This window comes from Myotis myotis, unplaced genomic scaffold, assembly GCF_014108235.1.
Source record: "Myotis myotis isolate mMyoMyo1 unplaced genomic scaffold, mMyoMyo1.p scaffold_m19_p_3, whole genome shotgun sequence".
In the NCBI taxonomy this organism is placed as follows: domain Eukaryota; kingdom Metazoa; phylum Chordata; class Mammalia; order Chiroptera; family Vespertilionidae; genus Myotis; species Myotis myotis.
Genome location: NW_023416335.1, coordinates 158574036 through 158594266, shown reverse-complemented (window position 1 = coordinate 158594266; position 20231 = coordinate 158574036). Strand labels below are relative to the sequence as shown.

The window sequence follows — 20231 nt, the reverse complement described above, 5'->3', positions numbered from 1 at the left end:
TCATATTTATTGAACGAATACTACTCAAACTATGGTAAAAAAATTGTGCCGAGTACATAACATCAATTTTCACAGGGTTGTTGGTACAGGGTCTGGAGAGAGTCACAGAATAATTAATTTGTCCAGGGTCTCAGAACCAGTAGAGCTAGTGTGGTCGAACAAGGAATTGCACTGAAGTAGTTGAGAAAAGAAAGCTGGGAGCACCCTGGGCTCAAAGGGTCTGCAAAGGTGTGAATTCCACCATTATTTGGTAATTTCTTTGGAGTTTAAAAACAAGTGTGGACATGTTGCAAGAGAGGCAGAGGTTAGTTTCTGATGGATTTCAATAATCAGGTGAATGACATTACCTATCAGAGGCCCTCATACAACAGGGAGAACAGTTAAGTTCTTTCCTTCCCCTTCATCTGTTTCTCGTGTCAGACATGGAAACAGGGCTCAATATCAAGAAATCCTGCTCCTATTCACATCTTTCTATACCCCTTACCCCCACAGAAGCTTCTAACCTTGAATCTTCAGAAGTTCCCAGGAGTTGGCGTGGGGGAAGGAGTTTGGAGTGATGGTGGAGAAAAAAAGAATGATCCTTGGAGAACCATAAAAAGGTGCAGATTTACAGCTGAGGAAGCTAGTTCCCTCCACATCTTTTATAGACTCCCTCATTAAGAGCTTCCAGGTATGCAGAGAATGTCACAGCTTCAGGACAGAAAAAGAAAGCCTCAGTCAGCTAATCACACCTGGATCTTGGATCAGCTACACTAGTGAGACTGGGGGATAGGAAGGAAAGGTACTTGGATCCCAGAGAAAGGATTGGAAGCCTGGGTGCCCATTGATGTCTTAAAAGGGGCTTACTGCCAAAGCCGGTTTGGCTCAGTGGATAGAGCGTCGGCCTGCAGACTGAAAGGTCCCAGGTTCGATTCCGGTCAAGGGCATGTACCTGGGTTGCAGGCACTTCCCCAGTGGGGGATGTGCAGGAGGCAGCTGATCGATGTTTCTCTCTCATCGATGTTTCTAACTCTCTATCTCTCTCCCTTCCTCTCTGTAAAAAATCAATAAAATATATTTTTAAAAAAGGGGGGGGGGCTTACTATTTAAAGACTAAATTAGTGGAAAAGACAGGCATCTTGATCTATCCATGCTCAAAAAGTATGTGTAGAATGACTATGAGACAAGAGGAGGATTTGGTGATCAGGCTTGGAGATGAGAGATTTCTGACCAACATAAGAACAGCTGCTAGAATGAGATGAAAAGGTTAGTAAAAAATTCACACTCTCAAGGATTTGGGGAAAGTGAGTTGAATCAGGGAAAGAATGATTAGACTTTAGAAAGAGAAGGCTAAGTGCTTTTATGGAAGATTAGAGGATAAGGAGGTAAAGTGTCCTCTCCATGGAGGATAAAGAGGAAAAAGGATACCTGTGAATCTGAGAGAATGTAAATAGGCTTAAAGGGATGGACTGAGCCAGGCCGGTGTGGCTCAGTGGTTGAGCGCTGACCTATGAACCAGGAGGTAAAGAGATAAGGAGATACACAGTAGAGAATAAGGGGGTAAACACTGAAGTATCCATTGTTTCACTCCATTAACACCACATGCTCCACCCCCTTTACCTATTACTAATTTTTATCATCCTTGGGTAAAAAAGCCTTACTGAATCTATAACCTCTCTCAAGCTGCAAAACAGAACTAACTCTGTTTTTGTTTTCAGAGTAGAGAGAGGAAAAATTAGTCTCAAATCAGGGCCTGGAGAAAAGAAAAGGGAGGCAGACAGAAGAGGCCAGAGGGAAGGAAACATTTACAGAATTCCCGTCTGTTCACTTTCCCAAAGTCTCAGAATGGGGCAAAAATGTACAACAAACGGTTAATCTTTGGATCTGCTCTCCAAGGCAGTTTTCCTAAAGTGTCTAAACTTAGGTCTCTACCCTCCTCAGCAACCAAAAACACTTTGTGGGAAGAAATTCTTGTTAGGAAGAGGATCAAATTATTACCTACTCCTCACAAAATAAGGCAGAAGGTTTCAGTAGAAATGGGAACAAGAAATTACACCACAGCAACACAGCATCTGATTATGGTACCAAAGTCTTCAGGTAAGGTGTCAAGCTCGTAAGTTTTATTACCAAACAAAAACCAACCTTCTGAAGGTCCAGAAATAAAGATTAAGGGGAGAAACCTTATACCAACACATCAAAAAAGATTAAATAGCAGGTCTCAATCTATGTGAAACCAAATGCAAACACACAGCCTGCTTAGGGAGAGCCAAACCTTTCTAAGTTGGAGGCGCAGCAAGTAAAATGGATTTTAGTAATATTTAAGAAATGTTACCGCCAAAGCTGCAATAGTATACTTCGGCAACAGAAGACAAACTAGCACAGGGCTTGATTAGAAAGTAGAAGCATCCTGTCCACTGCTTATGTTTCCAATGATCTAGGCCAGTGGTCGGCGAACTGCAGCCCCTTGAGTGTGGCTCTTCCACAAAATACCACGTGCGGGCGCACACGTACAGTGCGACTGAAACTTCGTGGCCACACTCAAGGGGCCAGAGCCACATGTGGCTCTCGAGCCGCAGTTTGTCAACCACTGATCTAGGCAATAATGCTTAACACCTCTGACATCCTGTCATGCTTTGATTCCCTACACTTCCTTCTAGCTCTGAGGGGTACCCAGCCCATCTCCTTTCCTGAACTGCCTACCAACAGGGTCCCATATGTTAGCTTTGGTTGAAACCAGACAGTATCACATCAGATCACTTTTGAAAATAAGATCCTTCTGGACTCCATTCTATAAGAGACTACCAATCATTAGCCCTTGTATTTCATTCTCTGCACCTCTTAAAACCCACGGTATTCTCCCTATTTCATACCAATGGGTCACATGAACCTGGAGAAGCAAAGACTCAGGGTAAAACTTGGCCTCTTCATGAAGGATAAAGAGGTAAAAGGATGCCTGTGAACATGAGAGAATATAAATAGACTTAAAGGGATGGACTCAACCCAGCCGGTATGGCTCAGTGGTTAAGTGTTGACTTATGAACCAGGAGATCATTGTTCAATTCCCAGTCAGGACACATGCCCTGGTTGCAGGCTCAGTCCCCAGTAGGGAGGTGTAGGGGTCAGCTAATCAATGATTCTCTTATCATTGATGTTCCTCTCTCTCTCTCCGCTCCCTTCCTCTCTGAAATCAATAAGAAAAATATATTGATGGATTCAATCCTTTTCCTTAACTTCTTTTCTAATGGGTAAAAGACTATGGCTAATTCTCTATAAATGTCCCTGAAGATCCCCATATCTGATTGAATCTGGCTCTAAGAACTCAAAGGAGTACCTAATAAAACACACTGTTCTCTTTTCTAATGATTTTTATTAACAAGCAAAATAATAATTAAAAAACACAACACAACAACAACAATCTTGAAGTTGGAACAGCAGTAAGTCAAATTGCTACTTAGTTCACGGATGTACCTGGGGTACATGCTCGCTCATTGCGAGGCAGCACCTAGGCACATGACTGTGTATTTAGGTATGTATGTGGCCAAGGAGTCAGAGATGGAAACCACTGAAGAACAGAAAGCATTAGGAGTTTCTCATCAGGCAATCCCAAAGCGTTCTGCTCTTTTCCTCTTCTTTGCCTATAAGAAAAAAGCAAGAAGAGAAAAATTAGATTGTAAGACAACAGTGGCCTCGGTTCCTGGCTGCTTTAATCCAAATTCACATGGATTGTCACATGGTTGAAGAAGGAGGGAAGGCCCAGGCTTAAGCTTGGCAGCCAAAGATTTCATTTCTGAATTTCTCTTGTTATCCAGTTAGAGCTGGGGAGGTTTGGTGAAAAAGCAGGGTGAGAGGGGAGAAGATTATAAAGAGATGGGTCAGGAGGAAAAGAGGAGAAAAGTAGTAGTAGAAAATGGAAAGATGCCTTAAGGAGAGAGGACCATTCAGCCTTGTAGCAAGTTAGTCTCGAAATAGTGGACTCTTAACAGGCTGGGGAGATGGGAGATTTCAGAGGACAAAGGGTTGACCAATGCTATTTGGTGGAAATGAGGGGAATGCCCTTTTGGACAGTCAGGCCCCCAAAGCAGTTATTCCTAGGCCTCTAAATACAAAGAGCATAAAATCTTCAATACCAACGTAATAAACGGGGAGAGGTGAGTCCCCAATATGATCTCTTAAGGGAGGACACATTGGAGAGAAGGCACAAAATGGGGAGGGGCGGAGGAAAGGATGACACAAAACAGCACCAAATCCAACCTCATTCCAACCACTGCCCCCAGCAAAGGGGAGACTGCTTTTTCATTTCATTCACACAGGAGGTTTAATTTAGATTAAAAAGAAAAGCTAAGTGTATACAGGCCCAGACCACTCCACCTGGATTATTGACACAATTCTTTGGAATAAAAAAAAGTCATCTGGCTCATGTAAACTCCATGAGCCTCAGAAGTTACTTCTTCCTTACATACAATGACTCTCCCAACAAACGCCAATATTCCTTGCCACCCAACAAAATCCTCATCCGCCTTATGTTGGAGAGGCCAGATGTACCAGCTGAGTGAGCATAACACAGTTTCCTTGGGAAAAGGGAGTAATTTAAAGTAGATTTAAAACAAGCCTAGATTTATGGTTTACTTCTAGTTCATCCTGGAAAATCAGTAAGTAAGCAGATACTTACAATAGGTAATGATTTATTCTGAATTAGCATAAAAAACACAAATCCCTCTAGTTTTTTCCTAGCGAAGATGTAAACTGATCAAATTCCAAAATTTTCAGGGTTTATTATTATTATTTTAAATGTTTTTTAATTGATTTTTTAGAGAGAGAGAGAAACATGGATGAGAGAGAATCATTGATTGGCTGCCTCCTGCACACCCTCTACTGGACTGAGCTGGCAACCTAGGCACGTTCCCGATCAAGAATTGAACTGTGACTTCTTGGTTCATGTATGAGTTGATGCTCAACCAATGAGCAACACCAGCCAGGCGGTTTATTTTTATTATTCATAAAAAAAAAAATTCATAAGATTTTCAGTATATAAGTTAATAAATATTCAGAGGATATCTCCAGAGGTAGATGGAAAGAAGTAAACTTGGATTAAATGGGAGAAAGAACATTCTAAACTCCTTTCCACCCAAATAATTTCTATAGTCCAAAACATTTATTATTTCAATTGTTCCTTATGTACACCTCAGGTGATACTTGGTCTCCATTACAGATACTCTCAAATCAGCAAATCAATATTGTCTGTCCATGTTCTGAGCAGTCTTCCAAAGCTTAAGGGTCAGTGAATGGGAGTTATTATTCTAGGGGAAGCTGGAATGTGGATGAACTTAAGTCTTTTTTTTTGAACATAAGTCACTATGTTCAAAATAAAAAAGCCACTCTTTCATTTTGAGAAACTATTTGCAAATAAAGCGATAAGAAAAAGAAACCTCATTTGAGTCTATTGTCCTATTCCAGAGGGGAGTTAGGCACAACTATACTTGTGTCTGGGCTGGATATGGGCTTCATTAAATGATGAAAGAAATATGCTTGGCTGATTATCAGACATTGCTTACTGAATATTCTCAATATGACAGGTGCTATGTCAAGCATTCTATACAGAATCATCTATTTTTACATAGAAACATTTCATGCTTAAAATACCACTTCAAGCCCTATCTGGTTTGGCTCAGTGGATAGAGCGTTGGCCTGCGGACTGGAGGGTCCCAGGTTCAATTCCGGTCAGGGGCATGTACCTGGGTTGCGGGCACATACCCAGTGGGGAGTGTGCAGGAGGCAGCTGATCGATGTTTCTCTCTCATCGATGTTTCTAACTCTCTATCTTTCTCCCTTCCTCTCTGTAAAAAAACAATAAAATATATTAAAAAAAAATACCACTTCAAGGTAGGTATTACTATCTCTACATCCCAGATGACGAAACAGAGGTTAAGAAAAGTACCATAACCTGGAGATTATTATTATTATTTTTTTTAAATATATTTTATTGATTTTTCACAGAGAGGAAGGGAGAGAGATAGAGAGAGTTAGAAACATCGATGAGAGAGAAACATCGATCAGCTGCCTCCTGCGTATCCCCCACCGGGGATGTGCCTGCAACCCAGGTACATGCCCCTGACCGGAATCGAACCCGGGACCTCTCAGTCCGCAGGCTGACGCTCTATCCACTGAGCCAAACCGGTTTCGGCAACCTGGAGATTATTATAGTAAGTAAAATAAAACAGTCAGAGAAAGACAGCATCACATGATATATGTGGAATCTAATGAGTAAAATAAACTGAGGGGGTGCCAGGGGGGAAAGTACCATATTTTGAAACAGCTATCAAGCAAAGGACAAAAGATCTTCTCATCTGAGCACTTAAGAAGTAGGCCAGGGAAATAATAGTGTTTCTCCACTCAGTTTGTTCATCCTCATTTCCCTTCAAGGGCTCTATGAAGCAGTTACGTATATTTTACCTCTGTATCCTCTGTGGTTCCTGTTCCAGCTGAACTTGTGACAATTCCAAATCGCTCCTTCCTCTTTTTCAGCTTCTCGTCATCTTCAGACTGTTCAGGGACAAAGAAAAAGGTTGAAACAGCTAGCCTCCATTCATAAGGTAAATGGGAATAAAACTGTAACTTGTGGATCACAATATGCCAGCCAACCTTATGATCAGAACTAAGGATCACACAAACAGAAAAAAATAGATAAGAAACTGAATAAGCTAGTATACAGCATTTTGTCTCTAAAATGACTAAAAATTTAAGGCCTCAAAGATGGTGGATGACCCCAGCTGACAGGAACAGGGAGATCGGAAGATCACGAAACGAATTATGAACTTCAAGGCAGCCCTGACCAGTGTGGCTCAGTTGGGTAAGTGTCCAGTTCCATTCCTGGTCAGCACATATAACCAGGTTGTGGGTATGATCCCGAGTCGGGGTGCATGTGGGAGGTAATGATCTATGTTTTTCTCTCACACTGATGTTTCTCTCTCTCTCTCTCTCTCTCTCTCTCTCTCTCTCTCTCTCTCTCTCTCTCTCTCTCTCTCTCTCCTTCCCTCTCTCTATAGAAATCAATAAAACTCATTAAAAAAATAAAAAACAAAACAACTTGGGGGCCGCTCATGGCAATGGCGCAAGCATGCTACCATTGATCCTGCCTATAAAGACCAGATTTCAGGAACGGCAAAATGTTAGCAGTCTGTTGGTTCTGGCTAGTGTGGCTCAATTGGGTAGAGCATCCCTGTGCACCAAGAGGTAGGGGATTTCGATTCTAGGTCAGAGCACTTACCCAAGTTTTGGGTTGGATCCTTAGTCTTGGTGCATATGGGAGGTAAATGATGTCTGTGTCTCTCTCTTTCTCTTCCCCCTCCTCCCCTCTCCCTCCCTCAATTAAAAAAAAAAAAGTTAGCAGATGAGTTTAGAATTTCATCTAAAGCAGTGATGGCGAACCTATAACCTATGTCACCTCTGACACGCGAACTCATTTTTTTGGTTGATTTTTCTTTGTTAAAGGGCATTTAAACATATAAAATAAATATCAAAAATATAAGTCTTTGTTTTACTATGGTTGCAAATATCAAAAAATTTCTGTATGTGACACGGCACCAGAGTTAAGTTAGGGTTTTTCAAAATGTTGACACGCCGAGCTCAAAAGGTTCGCCATCACTGATCTAAAGTCATGAGTAAGCCATCTTTCAGTCCTGGGAGCCATTACATCTGTATAACAAAGATTCAAACTTTAAAACAAAGTACCTCCAAATGGCCTGGTTTACTGTGGTATAATTATAACAGAAGTAAAGGAAAAGGAAGTCAACACTGACTGAATATTTCAAACCAATTCATACATTTGTATGACGAAGTCTATACAGAGGCTCTTATAGCACTACTTTCAGATGATAGCAAGTTTGGCTTCATTGTAATAGACTATAGTGGCGTACTTTCTGGCACACTCCAAGGAAACAAAAGAGAAGTCCTGCATATATTCACTATGGACTTCCCTAAGAAGCATGGTAGAGGAGGTCAGTTATACATAATTGTGTTCGGAAACTAGCTAAGGCAGCAGCTGGTCTCATTTTAGCTGGATCAGCTGACTTTATAATTTTTTTTAAATCCTCAAACGAGAACTAGAGAAGGATAAATCTCATTTCACAAAGAGGATAAAAAACATGAACTAATTTAGAGTATGCCCTTGCTGGAATGGTTTGCTAACAACTATAAAAAATGTGGAGCCTGGCTGGTGTGGCTCAGTTGGTTGAGCACTGTCCTGTGCACCGAAGGGTCATGGGTTCAATTCCTAGTCAGGGCACATTTCCAGGTTGCGGGTTCAATCCCCGGTTGGGGTGAATGCAGGAGACAGCCAATCGATGTTTCTCTCTCTCTCCCTGTCTCTAAAAAAAAAAAAAAAAAAAAAAAAAAAAAAAACCCAATAAAAGACATATCCTCAGGTAAGGATAACAAAAAAATTTAGAGTTACACTGAAAAGTGTTACAGGTAAGTCACAAGAAGGATCCCAATTTGTGAAAGGTTCTGGTGGAATTGGAGGTATCTTGTGGTAGGTATCTGTCTACATGGGTCCGGCAAAATGTGTTTCATCCCTTCTGCATCCAACCCAAGGAGCATACATGTAGTGGAATCCAACAGATTCCTTCCTTATAGTTGGAACATTTCCAGAATTTAATCCATGAGCATTAGATATTGGAAAAACAATGAAATAAAACCAGGCCCAACTTTACACTTTTGTTTATCAGTGCAGCAGCCTACAACTAAGTTCGTAAATGCCACTTTGGACTAATTTAAACAAAAATCCTAATTACACAACTAGATTTTATGATGAGCAAATAAAAATCTTTATGTGATTAGGTGAAAAAAAAAAAACAACAACAACCAGAATCCCAGTTTTTACTTTTACTCAATGGTGAAATTTGTTGTTCTTATAATTTATAAAAAAGAATAAATTATTTTTAAACCTTCATACATAGAAACAAAAGTACTGTAAACCAGAAGTTAACAGAAATGAGATTGTTAAAAAATAAAATAAGTAAAATAAATAAATAAATAAATAAATAAAATAAAATAAGTAGGGCCTCAATATTCATAAGACGAGTAAAAACAAACTAGTAAATTTCTATGCTGAAAAAATATTTGTCGTTTACAAAGCTAGGGCTGGTTAAACAAATTGAACAAGCAAAGATGGATAGCTGCCCTGCTTTTGACCGAAGAGATGGCTCCTGTGATCACAGGAACAAAGGCAACTTCTTGGCTGGGGTGGACAGTAGAGGTATTAAAAAATTCCTATGTTTCTGTAGGTATCTGGATTGCTTTTCCTTTTGAGTCTGTGGGTTTTGAGACACCCAGAGACACAATGCCTACAGAAAGCAGGAATATGAATCCTTGGGGTTTTAAAAAATCCAGCTCAGGAGCACCACACAGCTTTGTTCAAAAGTTTGTTTGAACTCTTTTAACTTGACCTTAGGTTGATTACCAAAGAAACTCTCCTGGCCCATGGTGAGGGTGGGCATGTAAGGGTCTCTCGAGGTATATAAGAGGATAGATTCTATGTCTAGATGTGCCAAGTTTGGGGGGGCAGGGGAACGAGAAATCCAGAGAGCCCACCTGAGTTTAGATGTTCAGTAATCCTAGGGCTGAGCTTTAAATTACTGGTGACTTGGGTTTGCAGAGAAGGTGGAAAATGAGAAAATATCTGTTAAAATGGGATAAATAAAATGGCAGGTATGGGTCCTGACGGGAATACGTATGAGACTCTTACACTGAACAGTACTGGATGTTAACAGCAGCTCAGTCTTTACACAGTTCTCGGAGAACGGCCAGCTTCTATTCTAATTTATAAGCTGACAGGGCAGGCAGCATCAGTCTCCTGGAGGCTTGGAAAAGGTCCAGAACATCTCTCTCTTAGAGAGGTGACTGGTTCCTTGACTCACCTAACTTAAAATCCTTTCAAACTATTTATTCAGAGCTCTTTCAGCTTGAGAAACATGTTCATTTTCTCCTTCTTGCTGCACCTGCTTTCTGGTGAGTAAGAAAGCAGCTAAGAAAAAGGTTGGTGGCTATGAAGGATTGAAGAATCCAACATATAAGTTATCATTGGTTGATTATTATATGTGCCCTGCCTGACTGGCGATTGAACCCACAACCTTAGATTAGAGTATCGGGACAATGATCTAATCAGCTGACCTACCCGGCCAGGGCTAGAACAGAATATTGCTTACATAGTGTTTTGTTGTTGTTGTTAATCCTTCACTGTTTTTTCCTCATTGATTTTTTTAGAGAATGGAAGGGAGAGGGGAGAGACAGAGAGAGACAGAAACATTGATGTGAGAGTGACACATCGATTGATTGCCTCCCAGGGACTGAGCTTGCAGCTGAGGTTTGAGCCCTTGACTGGAATTGGACCCATGATCCTTTAGTCCTCAGGCCGACGCTCTAACCACTGAGCAACTGTCTAGGGCTTGCATAGTTTTTCTGCCTTTCATTATAAGCACCAGCAAAATCCATAGTGCATGCATAACTTTTTTTAAAAAATATATTTTATTGATTTTTTACAGAGAGGAAGAGAGAGAGATAGAGAGTTAGAAACATCGATCAGCTGCCTCCTGCACATCTCCCACTGGGGATGTGCCCGCAACCCAGGTACATGCCCTTGACCGGAATCGAACCTGGGACCTCTCAGTCCGCAGGCCAACACTCTATCCACTGAGCCAAACCAGTTTTGGCAATAGTGTGTGCATAACTTTTGTAATCTAAGCTATTTATAAAAGACTGAGCTAGGCCCGGCTGGTGTGGCTCAGTGGTTGAGCATAGACCCATGAACCAGGGATCACGGTGAGATTCCCAGTCAAGTACATAACCAGTTTGCAGGCTCAATTCCCAGTGGAGGATGTGCAAGAGGCAGAAGATCAATGGTTCTCTATCATCACTGATGCTTCAATCTCTTGCTCCCTCTCCCTTCCTCTCTGAAATCAATAATAAAACAACAACAACAACAAAACAGATGCCCAGCATATGCCTTAAAAAAAAAAAAAAAAAAAAAAAAAAAAAGACCGAGCCAAGTTTCAAGAAAAAAAGAAGTATCTTGTCTTGCCCTGGTCGATATCCTCAGTGGTTAGAGCGCTGACCCATGCAAGTACCTCGGTTGCAGGTTCAATCCCTGGCCCCAGTTGGGGTTCGTGCGGGAGGTAACCAATTGATTTGTTGTCTTTCTCCTTGAGGTTTTGCTCTCTCTCCCTCTCTTTCCTCTCTCTACTTCCCTTCCACTCACTATAAAAATCAATGAAAAAAATATACTTGGGAAGATTAACAACAACAAAATAGTAAAAGAAGTACCTTGTCCTTAACTTTAATAATCATAAATTAAAATAATAATATAGTCACTAAGATTTGAGTGACAATATTTTCTTTCTATAGCAATTTTAAAAATAGTAGGTACTATGACATATATAGTATGTACTTTCACTAAATTCATTTAATAGATAAAACTGAGGCTTAGAGAGGTTAAGTAACTTGCCCAAAGTCTCACAAATAGTCTTACATAGTAAATGGCAGAGCCAGGAATGAAGCCCAGAACATTTTTACTCAAGAACCCACCTTTACTATATCCTCAGGTATCTGATATAAGCATTTCTTTGGAATAATAGAAGAAAATAAAAATCTTTATATGAATAGGTGGAAAAAAACAATAATGGAAGGAATGCTTAATTCCCAAAGGATGAAGATAAGGACCCTTATAAGTTGTGAACTACTTTAACGACTTCCATATCACTCAAATAACTTGGGTCAATGCTAGGATCCTATTCCCTTTCTATCATAACAAATGGCTCCATTTTATAACTAACAGGGGATCTAAGGAATGGACTCCAGTTACTAATCTTTTTTAAAAAATTGATTTGAAAGAGAGAGGAAGGAAGAGGGGGAGATAGAAACATCGATCTGATTGGTGCCTCCCATACACGCCCTGACCCAGGGATCGACTGGGGATCAAACCTGCAACCTGGGTATGTGCCCTAACCAGGAATTGAACCCATGACCCTTCAGTGTATGGGACAACACTTCAACCAGCTCAGCCACACCAGCCAGGGCTCCAGTTAGTTAGTTATCTTATATGAAAGATTTTCTCAGTCAAATTTGTTTCTAATTCTGGCTAACTGGCTATTTCATCTGTTGAACTGTAATTAACGAATTAGGAGAATTTCCAATGAAGATAGGACTCTCTACATTTTTCCTTACTAGGCAAAGTTTTGCCTACCATTACTAAAATAAAAGTGAGTAATTGGTATGGCTCAGTTGGTTGAGCGTTGTCCTGTGCACCAAGTGTTCAATTCCGGCTCAGGGTACATACCCAGGTTGTGGGCTCGATCCCCAGTAGGGGGTGTGCAGGAGGCAGCAGATCCATTGTTTCTCTTTCCTTTTCCCTTTCTCTCTAAAATCAATTTTAAAATATATTTTTAAAAGTGAGTAAGGGATATAAATGGAAATTTCAAAATGATACTCTAGCCCAACCAACGTGGCTCAGTGGTTCAGTGTCAACCTATGAACTAGTTGGTCATGGTTTGATTCCAAGTCAGGGCACATGCCCAGGTGGCAGGCTAGATCCCCAGTCGGGGGTGTGCAGGAGGCAGCCAATCAATGATTCTCTCTCATCATTTATGTTTCTATCTCTCTCTCCTTCACCTTTCCTCTCTGAAGTCAATAAAAATATATTTAAAAAAAATTTTTTAATCTCCATTTCATTGTCTCCAGGCCAAGCAGAAAATAAAAGGAACATTCCATCTTATTGAAGAGAGGCAGGACTAGACCATATCTTGCTAAACTTACCACACTATGTACTTATTCCCATTCAAGTCAATCCTAGGGGTACTTCAGCAAGTTCAAATTACAGAGAGGGAAATGCCACTCTTGAAGCCCAGCCATTCTCTCAGCACAAACCCTAGGACCACTCCCTTCATAAATCTCATCACAAAGTCCATCAGGAATGTGTGAGACAACCTTTCTTCTAGTTCCCTATTTTGCTATATCCCGAAATGGGAATTTTGACCTCTAAATTAAATTTCCCATTTCTTATTGAGCTCAAAGATGAGGCAAGAACAAGGGAGGTAAAAGAATAGGAGGAGGGAAAGGATATACTTCTTTAGCCACTGAGGATAGAATCAGAGATTTCCCTACAAGCTTCCTTTTTAAATCACATCTTTGGTGCTTTTCCTGGAGATCCAGGCAGAACATCTGCTCTAAACCTACCAGGGGCTCTAGGTGAAAAAAACAATACAGATTCCCCCCCCACTTCCCACTCCCTATAAACAGCCTGCCTAGCCCTCACCCACAGAAAGCAGTGAGGGTTTATTTTGTGCATGCCTGCTCTTTCCTCACCACCCAGAGGCCCTCAGCTCCCCTCCTAAAGCCTCTTTCCTTCTTGCCCTGCAGGGAAAATGCACAACAGGCCCAGTAAATCAACACAGTTCTAATGATCTCTCTCACTTGACCCTTCTAGCGTGACGGTGTCGCATGGAGACAATCGTACAATAAACTTCACTCCATCTTTAGCTCCTTGCTGACAGGTTTTGATTCATGGGATGGTGAGACCCATCTGAGGGAAATTACCTTGATCAAAACGCATCTTTCTTTGCATTCATCAGGCCAATGCCTCCCAGGTCATGCTCAAGTGCACAAATGGGGTTATGCATCTGCAGGCAGCACTGACTCCTCCAGCTCAGTGTCATATGCATTTACAAATCCTTCTGTTCTTCATCCCCGTACCCCCAACCCTCTCCTGCAAACTCTCAACCACTAACTCTTAATTCTTCCCATGCATTCTCCTGTGTCAGAAGACTAGTGCTGGAATCTGAAATGCCCTTATTTCCTATTAAATGAAAACTCCTAAAAACATACAATTTGCATCCAGAATCAGAAAAGAAACCTCACTAACTAAACATAGGCATTGAATGTTCAGATTGATCAATATATGGATCAATGTAGTTCACTTCCTCCATCCTGTTACTCAAGATTTAAATAGCAAGCCAGATGACTGATGCCATAATAATCCTATTTTCCCAAAGTTGTCTTTTCTTTTTAAAAGCTCATTGATAAAAATGAAAAAGGGAATTGTGTAAAAGAAGAGAGTCTATCCTATATAGTAAAAGGCCAGCGACCATAAGGGCATAACGACCAGAATGACCGATCGACCCATCGCTACGAGGTGCACTGACCACCTTTCAGTCCCTCCCCGCATCCCACAGGCTCTGATCACTGGATGGCGAATAGGAAACCACAGGGAACCAGGGTGGGTGGTGGCGGGGCAGGACTGAAAGGTAGGGAATGGTGAGCGGGCAGAACAGCCGACCTCTTGGTCCTTCCCTCTGACCTGCAGGCTCTGACTGCTGGATGGCCAATGGGGAACCATAGGAACCGTGGTGGGTGGCGGCGGGTCGGGACTGGGGACTGGCGAGCGGGCGGAAGATGGCCCTGATCGCAGGGCACACTATCCACGCATGATTTCGTGTGCTGGGCCTCCTATATAATAAACAGATAATATGCAAATTGACTGTCACACCCCACGCACAAGATGGCCACACCCATGTGGTCACAAGATGGCCACCACAAGATGGCCGGCAGGGGAGGGCAGTTGGGGAGCGACCAGGTCAGCAGGGGAGGGAGGGCAGTTGGGGGGGACCAGGCCTGCAGGGGAGGGCAGTTGGGGGTGACTGGGCCCGCAGAGGAGGGCAGTTAGGGGCGACCAGGCTGGCAGAGGAGTGGTTAGGGGGTAATCAGGCTGGCAGGCAGAAGCGGTTAGGAGCAATCAGCAGGCAGGCAAGTGAGGGGTTGGGAGCCAGCAGTCCTGGACTGTGAAAGGGCCTAAACCGGCAGTCGGACATCCCCCGAGGGGTCCCAGATTGGAGAGGGTGCAGGCAGGGCTGAGGGACCCCCCACCCCAGTGCATGAATTGCGTGCACTGGGCCTCTAGTGTGTGTGTGTGTGTGTATGCAGCATTGGACAGAAAGCATGATGCATAGTTAATAAAGCCAATATCCCCATGAATTACTATCACGGTATTTTCCATTACGAAATAAGACAGTTCCAAACGGAACCCATCAGAAGACATCTTCAACTTTCCAAAAATCATTTTTTTTAAAAAAAATATATTTTATTGATTTTTTACAGAGAGGAAGGGAGAGAGATAGAGAGTTAGAAACATCGATGGGAGAGAAACATCGATCAGCTGCCTCCTGCACATCTCCTACTGGGGATGTGCCCGCAACCCAGGTACATGCCCTTGACCGGAATCGAACCTGGGACCTTTCAGTCCGCAGGCCGACGCTCTATCCACTGAGCCAAACCGGTTTCGGCCCAAAAATCACTTTTGTCCTTGTTTCCCTTTTATAGTTGCAAAATCCTCAGGCAATATACAGAAAAGAATACTTGCTGAGGGAAAAGACAGAAATTCAAGACACAAATACAAATTACATGTGTGAATGTGCTCAGCCCCTAGGAACTAACATATAGGTAACTCAATAAATATTAGATATTAGTTTTATTGAAACATTCCCCCTGGTCCTTGAAACAAAGTAACGATTTGAAGCTAACAATGCCCTACATTCCTCTTCCTCATTAAAAGTGAAGTCACCGAAAGTTCGTAAGAATCACTCCTTACCAAGGCAACAAGGAAATTTATTTTAGCTGCAAGGCAAATCAGTATTTGGGCAAATGACTAAATTTAGGGTTAAAGTGTGTCAGAACAGCCGGGTCAGCATGGCTCAGTGGTTGAGTGTTGACCTATGAACCAGGAGGTCATGGTTCAATTCCCAGTCAGGGCACATGCCCGGGTTATGGGCTCAATCCCCAGTGTGGGATGTGCAAGAGGCAGCCGATCAATGATTCTCTCTCTCTCTGAAATCAATAAAAATATATTTAAAAAAAAAAAAAAAAAAAAAAAAAAAAAAGTGTGGCAGAACAGTAACCGAACAAAACCAGAGTCTTCTCTACCAAGTGCTATTAACCATCTTCTCTTTCTGGAAACCTAAAAAAAATCTATGCTGCCAAGTTTCACTGATTTCATCATCCCTAATAATTAATGACTACTAAAAATAGATATCTATATAAGGAAATATCTGAGGGAACTGAGCAAGGATCCAATATCTAACTTTGTGGACCCAATCCCAGGTACTCCAAAATAGCGGTCGCCAACCTTTCAGATCTCATGGACCACCAGTGGTCTGCAGACCACCAGTTGGCGACCACTGCTCTAAAGGCCTCTGAGAAATTGCTTTCACTGAATTACCTGACTTCAATTTCTATTAACAATTTCAATAACACTAAAATTGTAAAATTAATACATTCACCTACTATTCATTCAAATATCCACTGAGTATCTACTTACGCTCAGGCACTGTATTAGCATTAGAAATAGAGAGATGAATAAAACAAAGATCCTTTGCCCTGACCGGTTTGGCTCAGTGGATAGAGCGTTGGCCTGCGGACTGAAGGGTCCCAGGTTCGATTCCAGTCAAGGGCATGTACCTTGGCTGCGGGCACATCCCCAGTGGGGGGGCGGTGCAGGAAGCAGCTGATCGATGTTTCTCTCTCATCGATGTTTCTAACTTTCTATCCCTCTCCCTTCCTCTCTGTAAAAAATCAATAAAATATATTAAAAAAAAACACCAAAAAAACCCCAAAGATCCTTAAACGCATGTGGCTTATGAATTCACAACTGAGTTATTGTAAAGATGTGTGCCACTGTTCATTATAGCACTGCATTATGAGGACCCATGGGAAAATTTTCTTTCTGGTCCCCAGACCCAAAATAATTATGCTTTTGCTGAATAATTTGTTAGTTTTCACCTTCTGAATCCTGTGAATAACTAAACTGTTTAACTGTGTTCTCTTTCTATTGACTATAAGGTTTAAAGCCAACTGTGTGATCTCTCTCTGGGAAGTGATGTTGAAATTATTTCTATTTCTTTTTTAATATATATTTTATTGATTTTTTAGAGAGGAAGGGAGAGAGATAGAAAGTTAGAAACATCGATGAGAGAGAAACATCGATCAGCTGCCTCCTGCACATCTCCCACTGGGGATGTGCCCGCAACCCAGGTACATGCCCTTGACCGGAATTGAACCTGGGACCTTTCAGTCCGCAGGCTGACGCTCTATCCACTGAGCCAAACCAGTTTCGGCGAAATTATTTCTATTTTTAATATTCTATTACAAAGGAGAGGTCAGCCCTGGGCAGTGTGGCTTAGTTGATTGGTGTGTCATCCCCTGCACCGAAGGGTTGCAGGTTCAATTCCCAGCCAGAGCATATGCCTACGGGTTCGATCCCTGGTTGGGTGCATACAGGAGGCAACTGATCGATATATCTCTTTCACATTGATGTTTTTTTTCTCTCTCTCTCTCTCTCTCTCTTTCTCCCCCTCCTTTTCCTCCTTTTCTAAAGTCAATTAAAAAAAAAAAAGAAGAAAAAAAAGGAAGGTGTGGCCAGAGTATTGTGGTGAAAGAAAAACATGAGATCCAACACCAGATCCCAAGGTAGAGGCTTAGCAGACAAGATGAAGTGCAGTTAGTTTCAGGGTGGCTGCTGTACCCTTAAGAACTTATTCCTCTCACCCTGGGCCCTGGCCGGTATGGCTCAGTTGGTTGGAGTGTTGTCCTGTGCACCAAAGATTCCCAGTCAGGGCATATACCCAGGTTGTAGGTTTGATCCCCAGTCAGGGTGCATATGGGAGGCAACTGATGAATGTCTGTCTGTCTGTCTCTCTCCCATTCCCTCCCCCCATCCCTCCCTCTCTAAAATAAAACAATAAAAACATATCCTTGAGTAAGGAATAAAAAACAACAACTTATTTTTCTCTAAATATAATGACATTTATTTTAAAAATACCTTATTGTCCCAGGAGGATAAAGAGGTACTAGGAAATAACTAGAAAATTTTAAATTAAGGGCTCTTGTCATAGGTTTCCATGGTATACACACTGTAGCTAGGAATTAAGTCCCAAATAGAAGGCCAACTACAGTAACTGGCAGCCTGAATAGCGTAGATGTACTTTCTAAAACTATTGCCTCTTTTTATGACAGAGTACCAAGGATAAGCTGCTCTCTACCCAAAATGGAATCCTACCTTTGTTATCTTCCAAACCAAACTTATGTCTTCAAGATTCAAATTCAAGAGAACATTTTTCAAAACTTACTAATTTTAACCTGAATACAATAAATACTACTATTCTAAGCTTAGTGTTCTAGGGTTATTTGCTCTGCCAAAAAGAGTCCACTTTGATTTAATTAGCAATATCACCCCATGGACTGTGTGTTGAAAGCATTCACTTTCTTCAATCTTATTACTAGTGCCACTCTGGATCATAAAGAGAAACTAGAAGAAACAGAACAGTGACCCAAATGTAACCCAGGCTTATTTAGGGAATTTGAACTCAGTAATTCCCAAAACACAAAGCAAGGGTATTTCTGAATTCAATTAAGAGACATACTCACTTATTCTTAGAGGAGTCCAAAAGCATTAACCAAGCCAGGCATTTTTCCTGGTCAGTGCAACAAGCTCACTCACTTACATCATGTGTAGGAAGCAGAATTTAAATCTAAAGAATTCAGTCAGGCCAGGTTTTGCTCAGTGGATAGAGAGTCAGCCTGCAAACTGAAGGATCCCAGGTTCAAGGGCATATGCCTGGGTTGCGGGCTTGATCCCCCAGTTGGGAGTGTGCAGGAGGCAGCCAATCAATGATTCTCTCTCATCATTGATGTTTCTATAATTCTCTCCCTTTCCCTTCCTCTCTGAAATCAATATAATATATATAAAAAGAATTCAGTTAGACTTATCATTACAAGTAGGAAGGGACATTTCAGGGAAGCTTAGGTACTGCTATGAGTTGGAGCTGGCCATTCTCCGAAATGACTGAGCTATTGTTCACATCCAACAATGTTCAATGTAAAAGTCTCTAATACATTCCCATCAGGACCTAAACTCTGCCACTTTACTTATTCCAGAAGATTATTTTCTCAAAAATTTTCCCCTGGAGTGATGAAAGAGAGGCTAATAGTGACCTAAGATAGTCACATTTTGCAAAAATAACAAATAACTGTCCCCTTTTGTACATGAATTACCACACTATGTTAACAGTTCAACCTGATTTTCCAAGGGAATGTAAGGGAAGAATGAGGCAAAAAGGAAAAGAGGGAACCTTATGGTCACATCTTGACTCTCACTGCCACGTGACTGATGGCAAGATGAAAAGCAGAGCCTGAGGGCTTTCAGGAGATGGTGGATTAATAATGATATGGCCTTGACTTCCCAGAGGTAAAGGTTATGAAACACTCCAGGGTAAGCGGGCTTCCAATTTCATACTCTCAGGGTGAATGACAGCAACTGATGGTTTTTCTCTCAGAAACACTTCAATGCTTAAACACACAGCTGTCACCTCCCTGACCCCGTTTCTGAAATTCATCTGTACATGTTAACCCTTGAGCCTTATGCCAGCCAGACCACAGAACATGGGGTGGTCCTAAAAACCAGTACACAGAGCCTAAAAGAGGACTATAAATGAAGGACAAGACTAGGAAAGGGTACAGTTAGCACCAACAATACACAGTAAAGAGACATTCCAACACTCCCCCCACACATAAACTTAATACACTTCCCAGAACAACCAGCTTACCTACTCTCAACAATCTTTCAACTGTGAGATCAGAATCAATTTTCTAGGTGTCAGAAACTTTAAAACTACACCAGAATAAAAGACCACCAGGAACTGTTATCTCCTATCTTCAATGGATTTGAAGTTCCCAAACAGTCAGCTCAGAACCACTCTTCTGAGTCACTAGCTCCTATCACTTTTTCTTTCTCTTGTCTAAATCAAGCTTTTCCCCAACCCCCACTCCTCTTCGACCCCAGAAGAGGTCATCTGGGTCTTACAGTAATTGATTGTAGGACAAAGCAAGGCAGGTGGAGGAAATGAAGGCTTCACAGTTGAGACCCCCCTGGAAACCACATTTCTATTAAAAGTCCCCACCCCTCCCTTCCCTTGAAAGCCAAAAAGCTGTTGCTTTTAAGGATAAGCGATGCACAATTTGGAAGAAATGTCAAGAAAGCTAAAAATGTTTGAGGGGAGGTAAATGTTGTCTTGGCCAAAATATACAGAGAATAAAGGATGACAGTTACCTAAGCATTCACACATTTAGAATGAGCACTAGGAAAACAGACTCTTTCACTTCTAATATTTTAAAATGCAGATTTCTGGCTTCACCAAACTAATAAATATGAATCTCAA

General features: G+C 41.6%; 1 protein-coding gene across 2 annotated transcripts in view; it reads right to left on the bottom strand.

Moving 5' to 3' along the window:
- Positions 1-3326: 3326 nt before the first annotated feature.
- LOC118651443 (SAP domain containing ribonucleoprotein) overlaps positions 3327-20231 on the bottom strand; it is a 64220-nt gene continuing 47315 nt past the window's right edge. For both annotated transcript variants that reach the window (XM_036300613.1, XM_036300615.1), the window contains 2 exons: positions 6430-6519; positions 3327-3614 (listed from right to left, as the gene is read on the bottom strand). In XM_036300613.1, the coding sequence (XP_036156506.1) occupies positions 3573-3614; positions 6430-6519 (132 nt within the window). In that variant the 3' untranslated portion in view covers positions 3327-3572. The remainder of the gene's footprint in view (positions 3615-6429; positions 6520-20231) is intronic.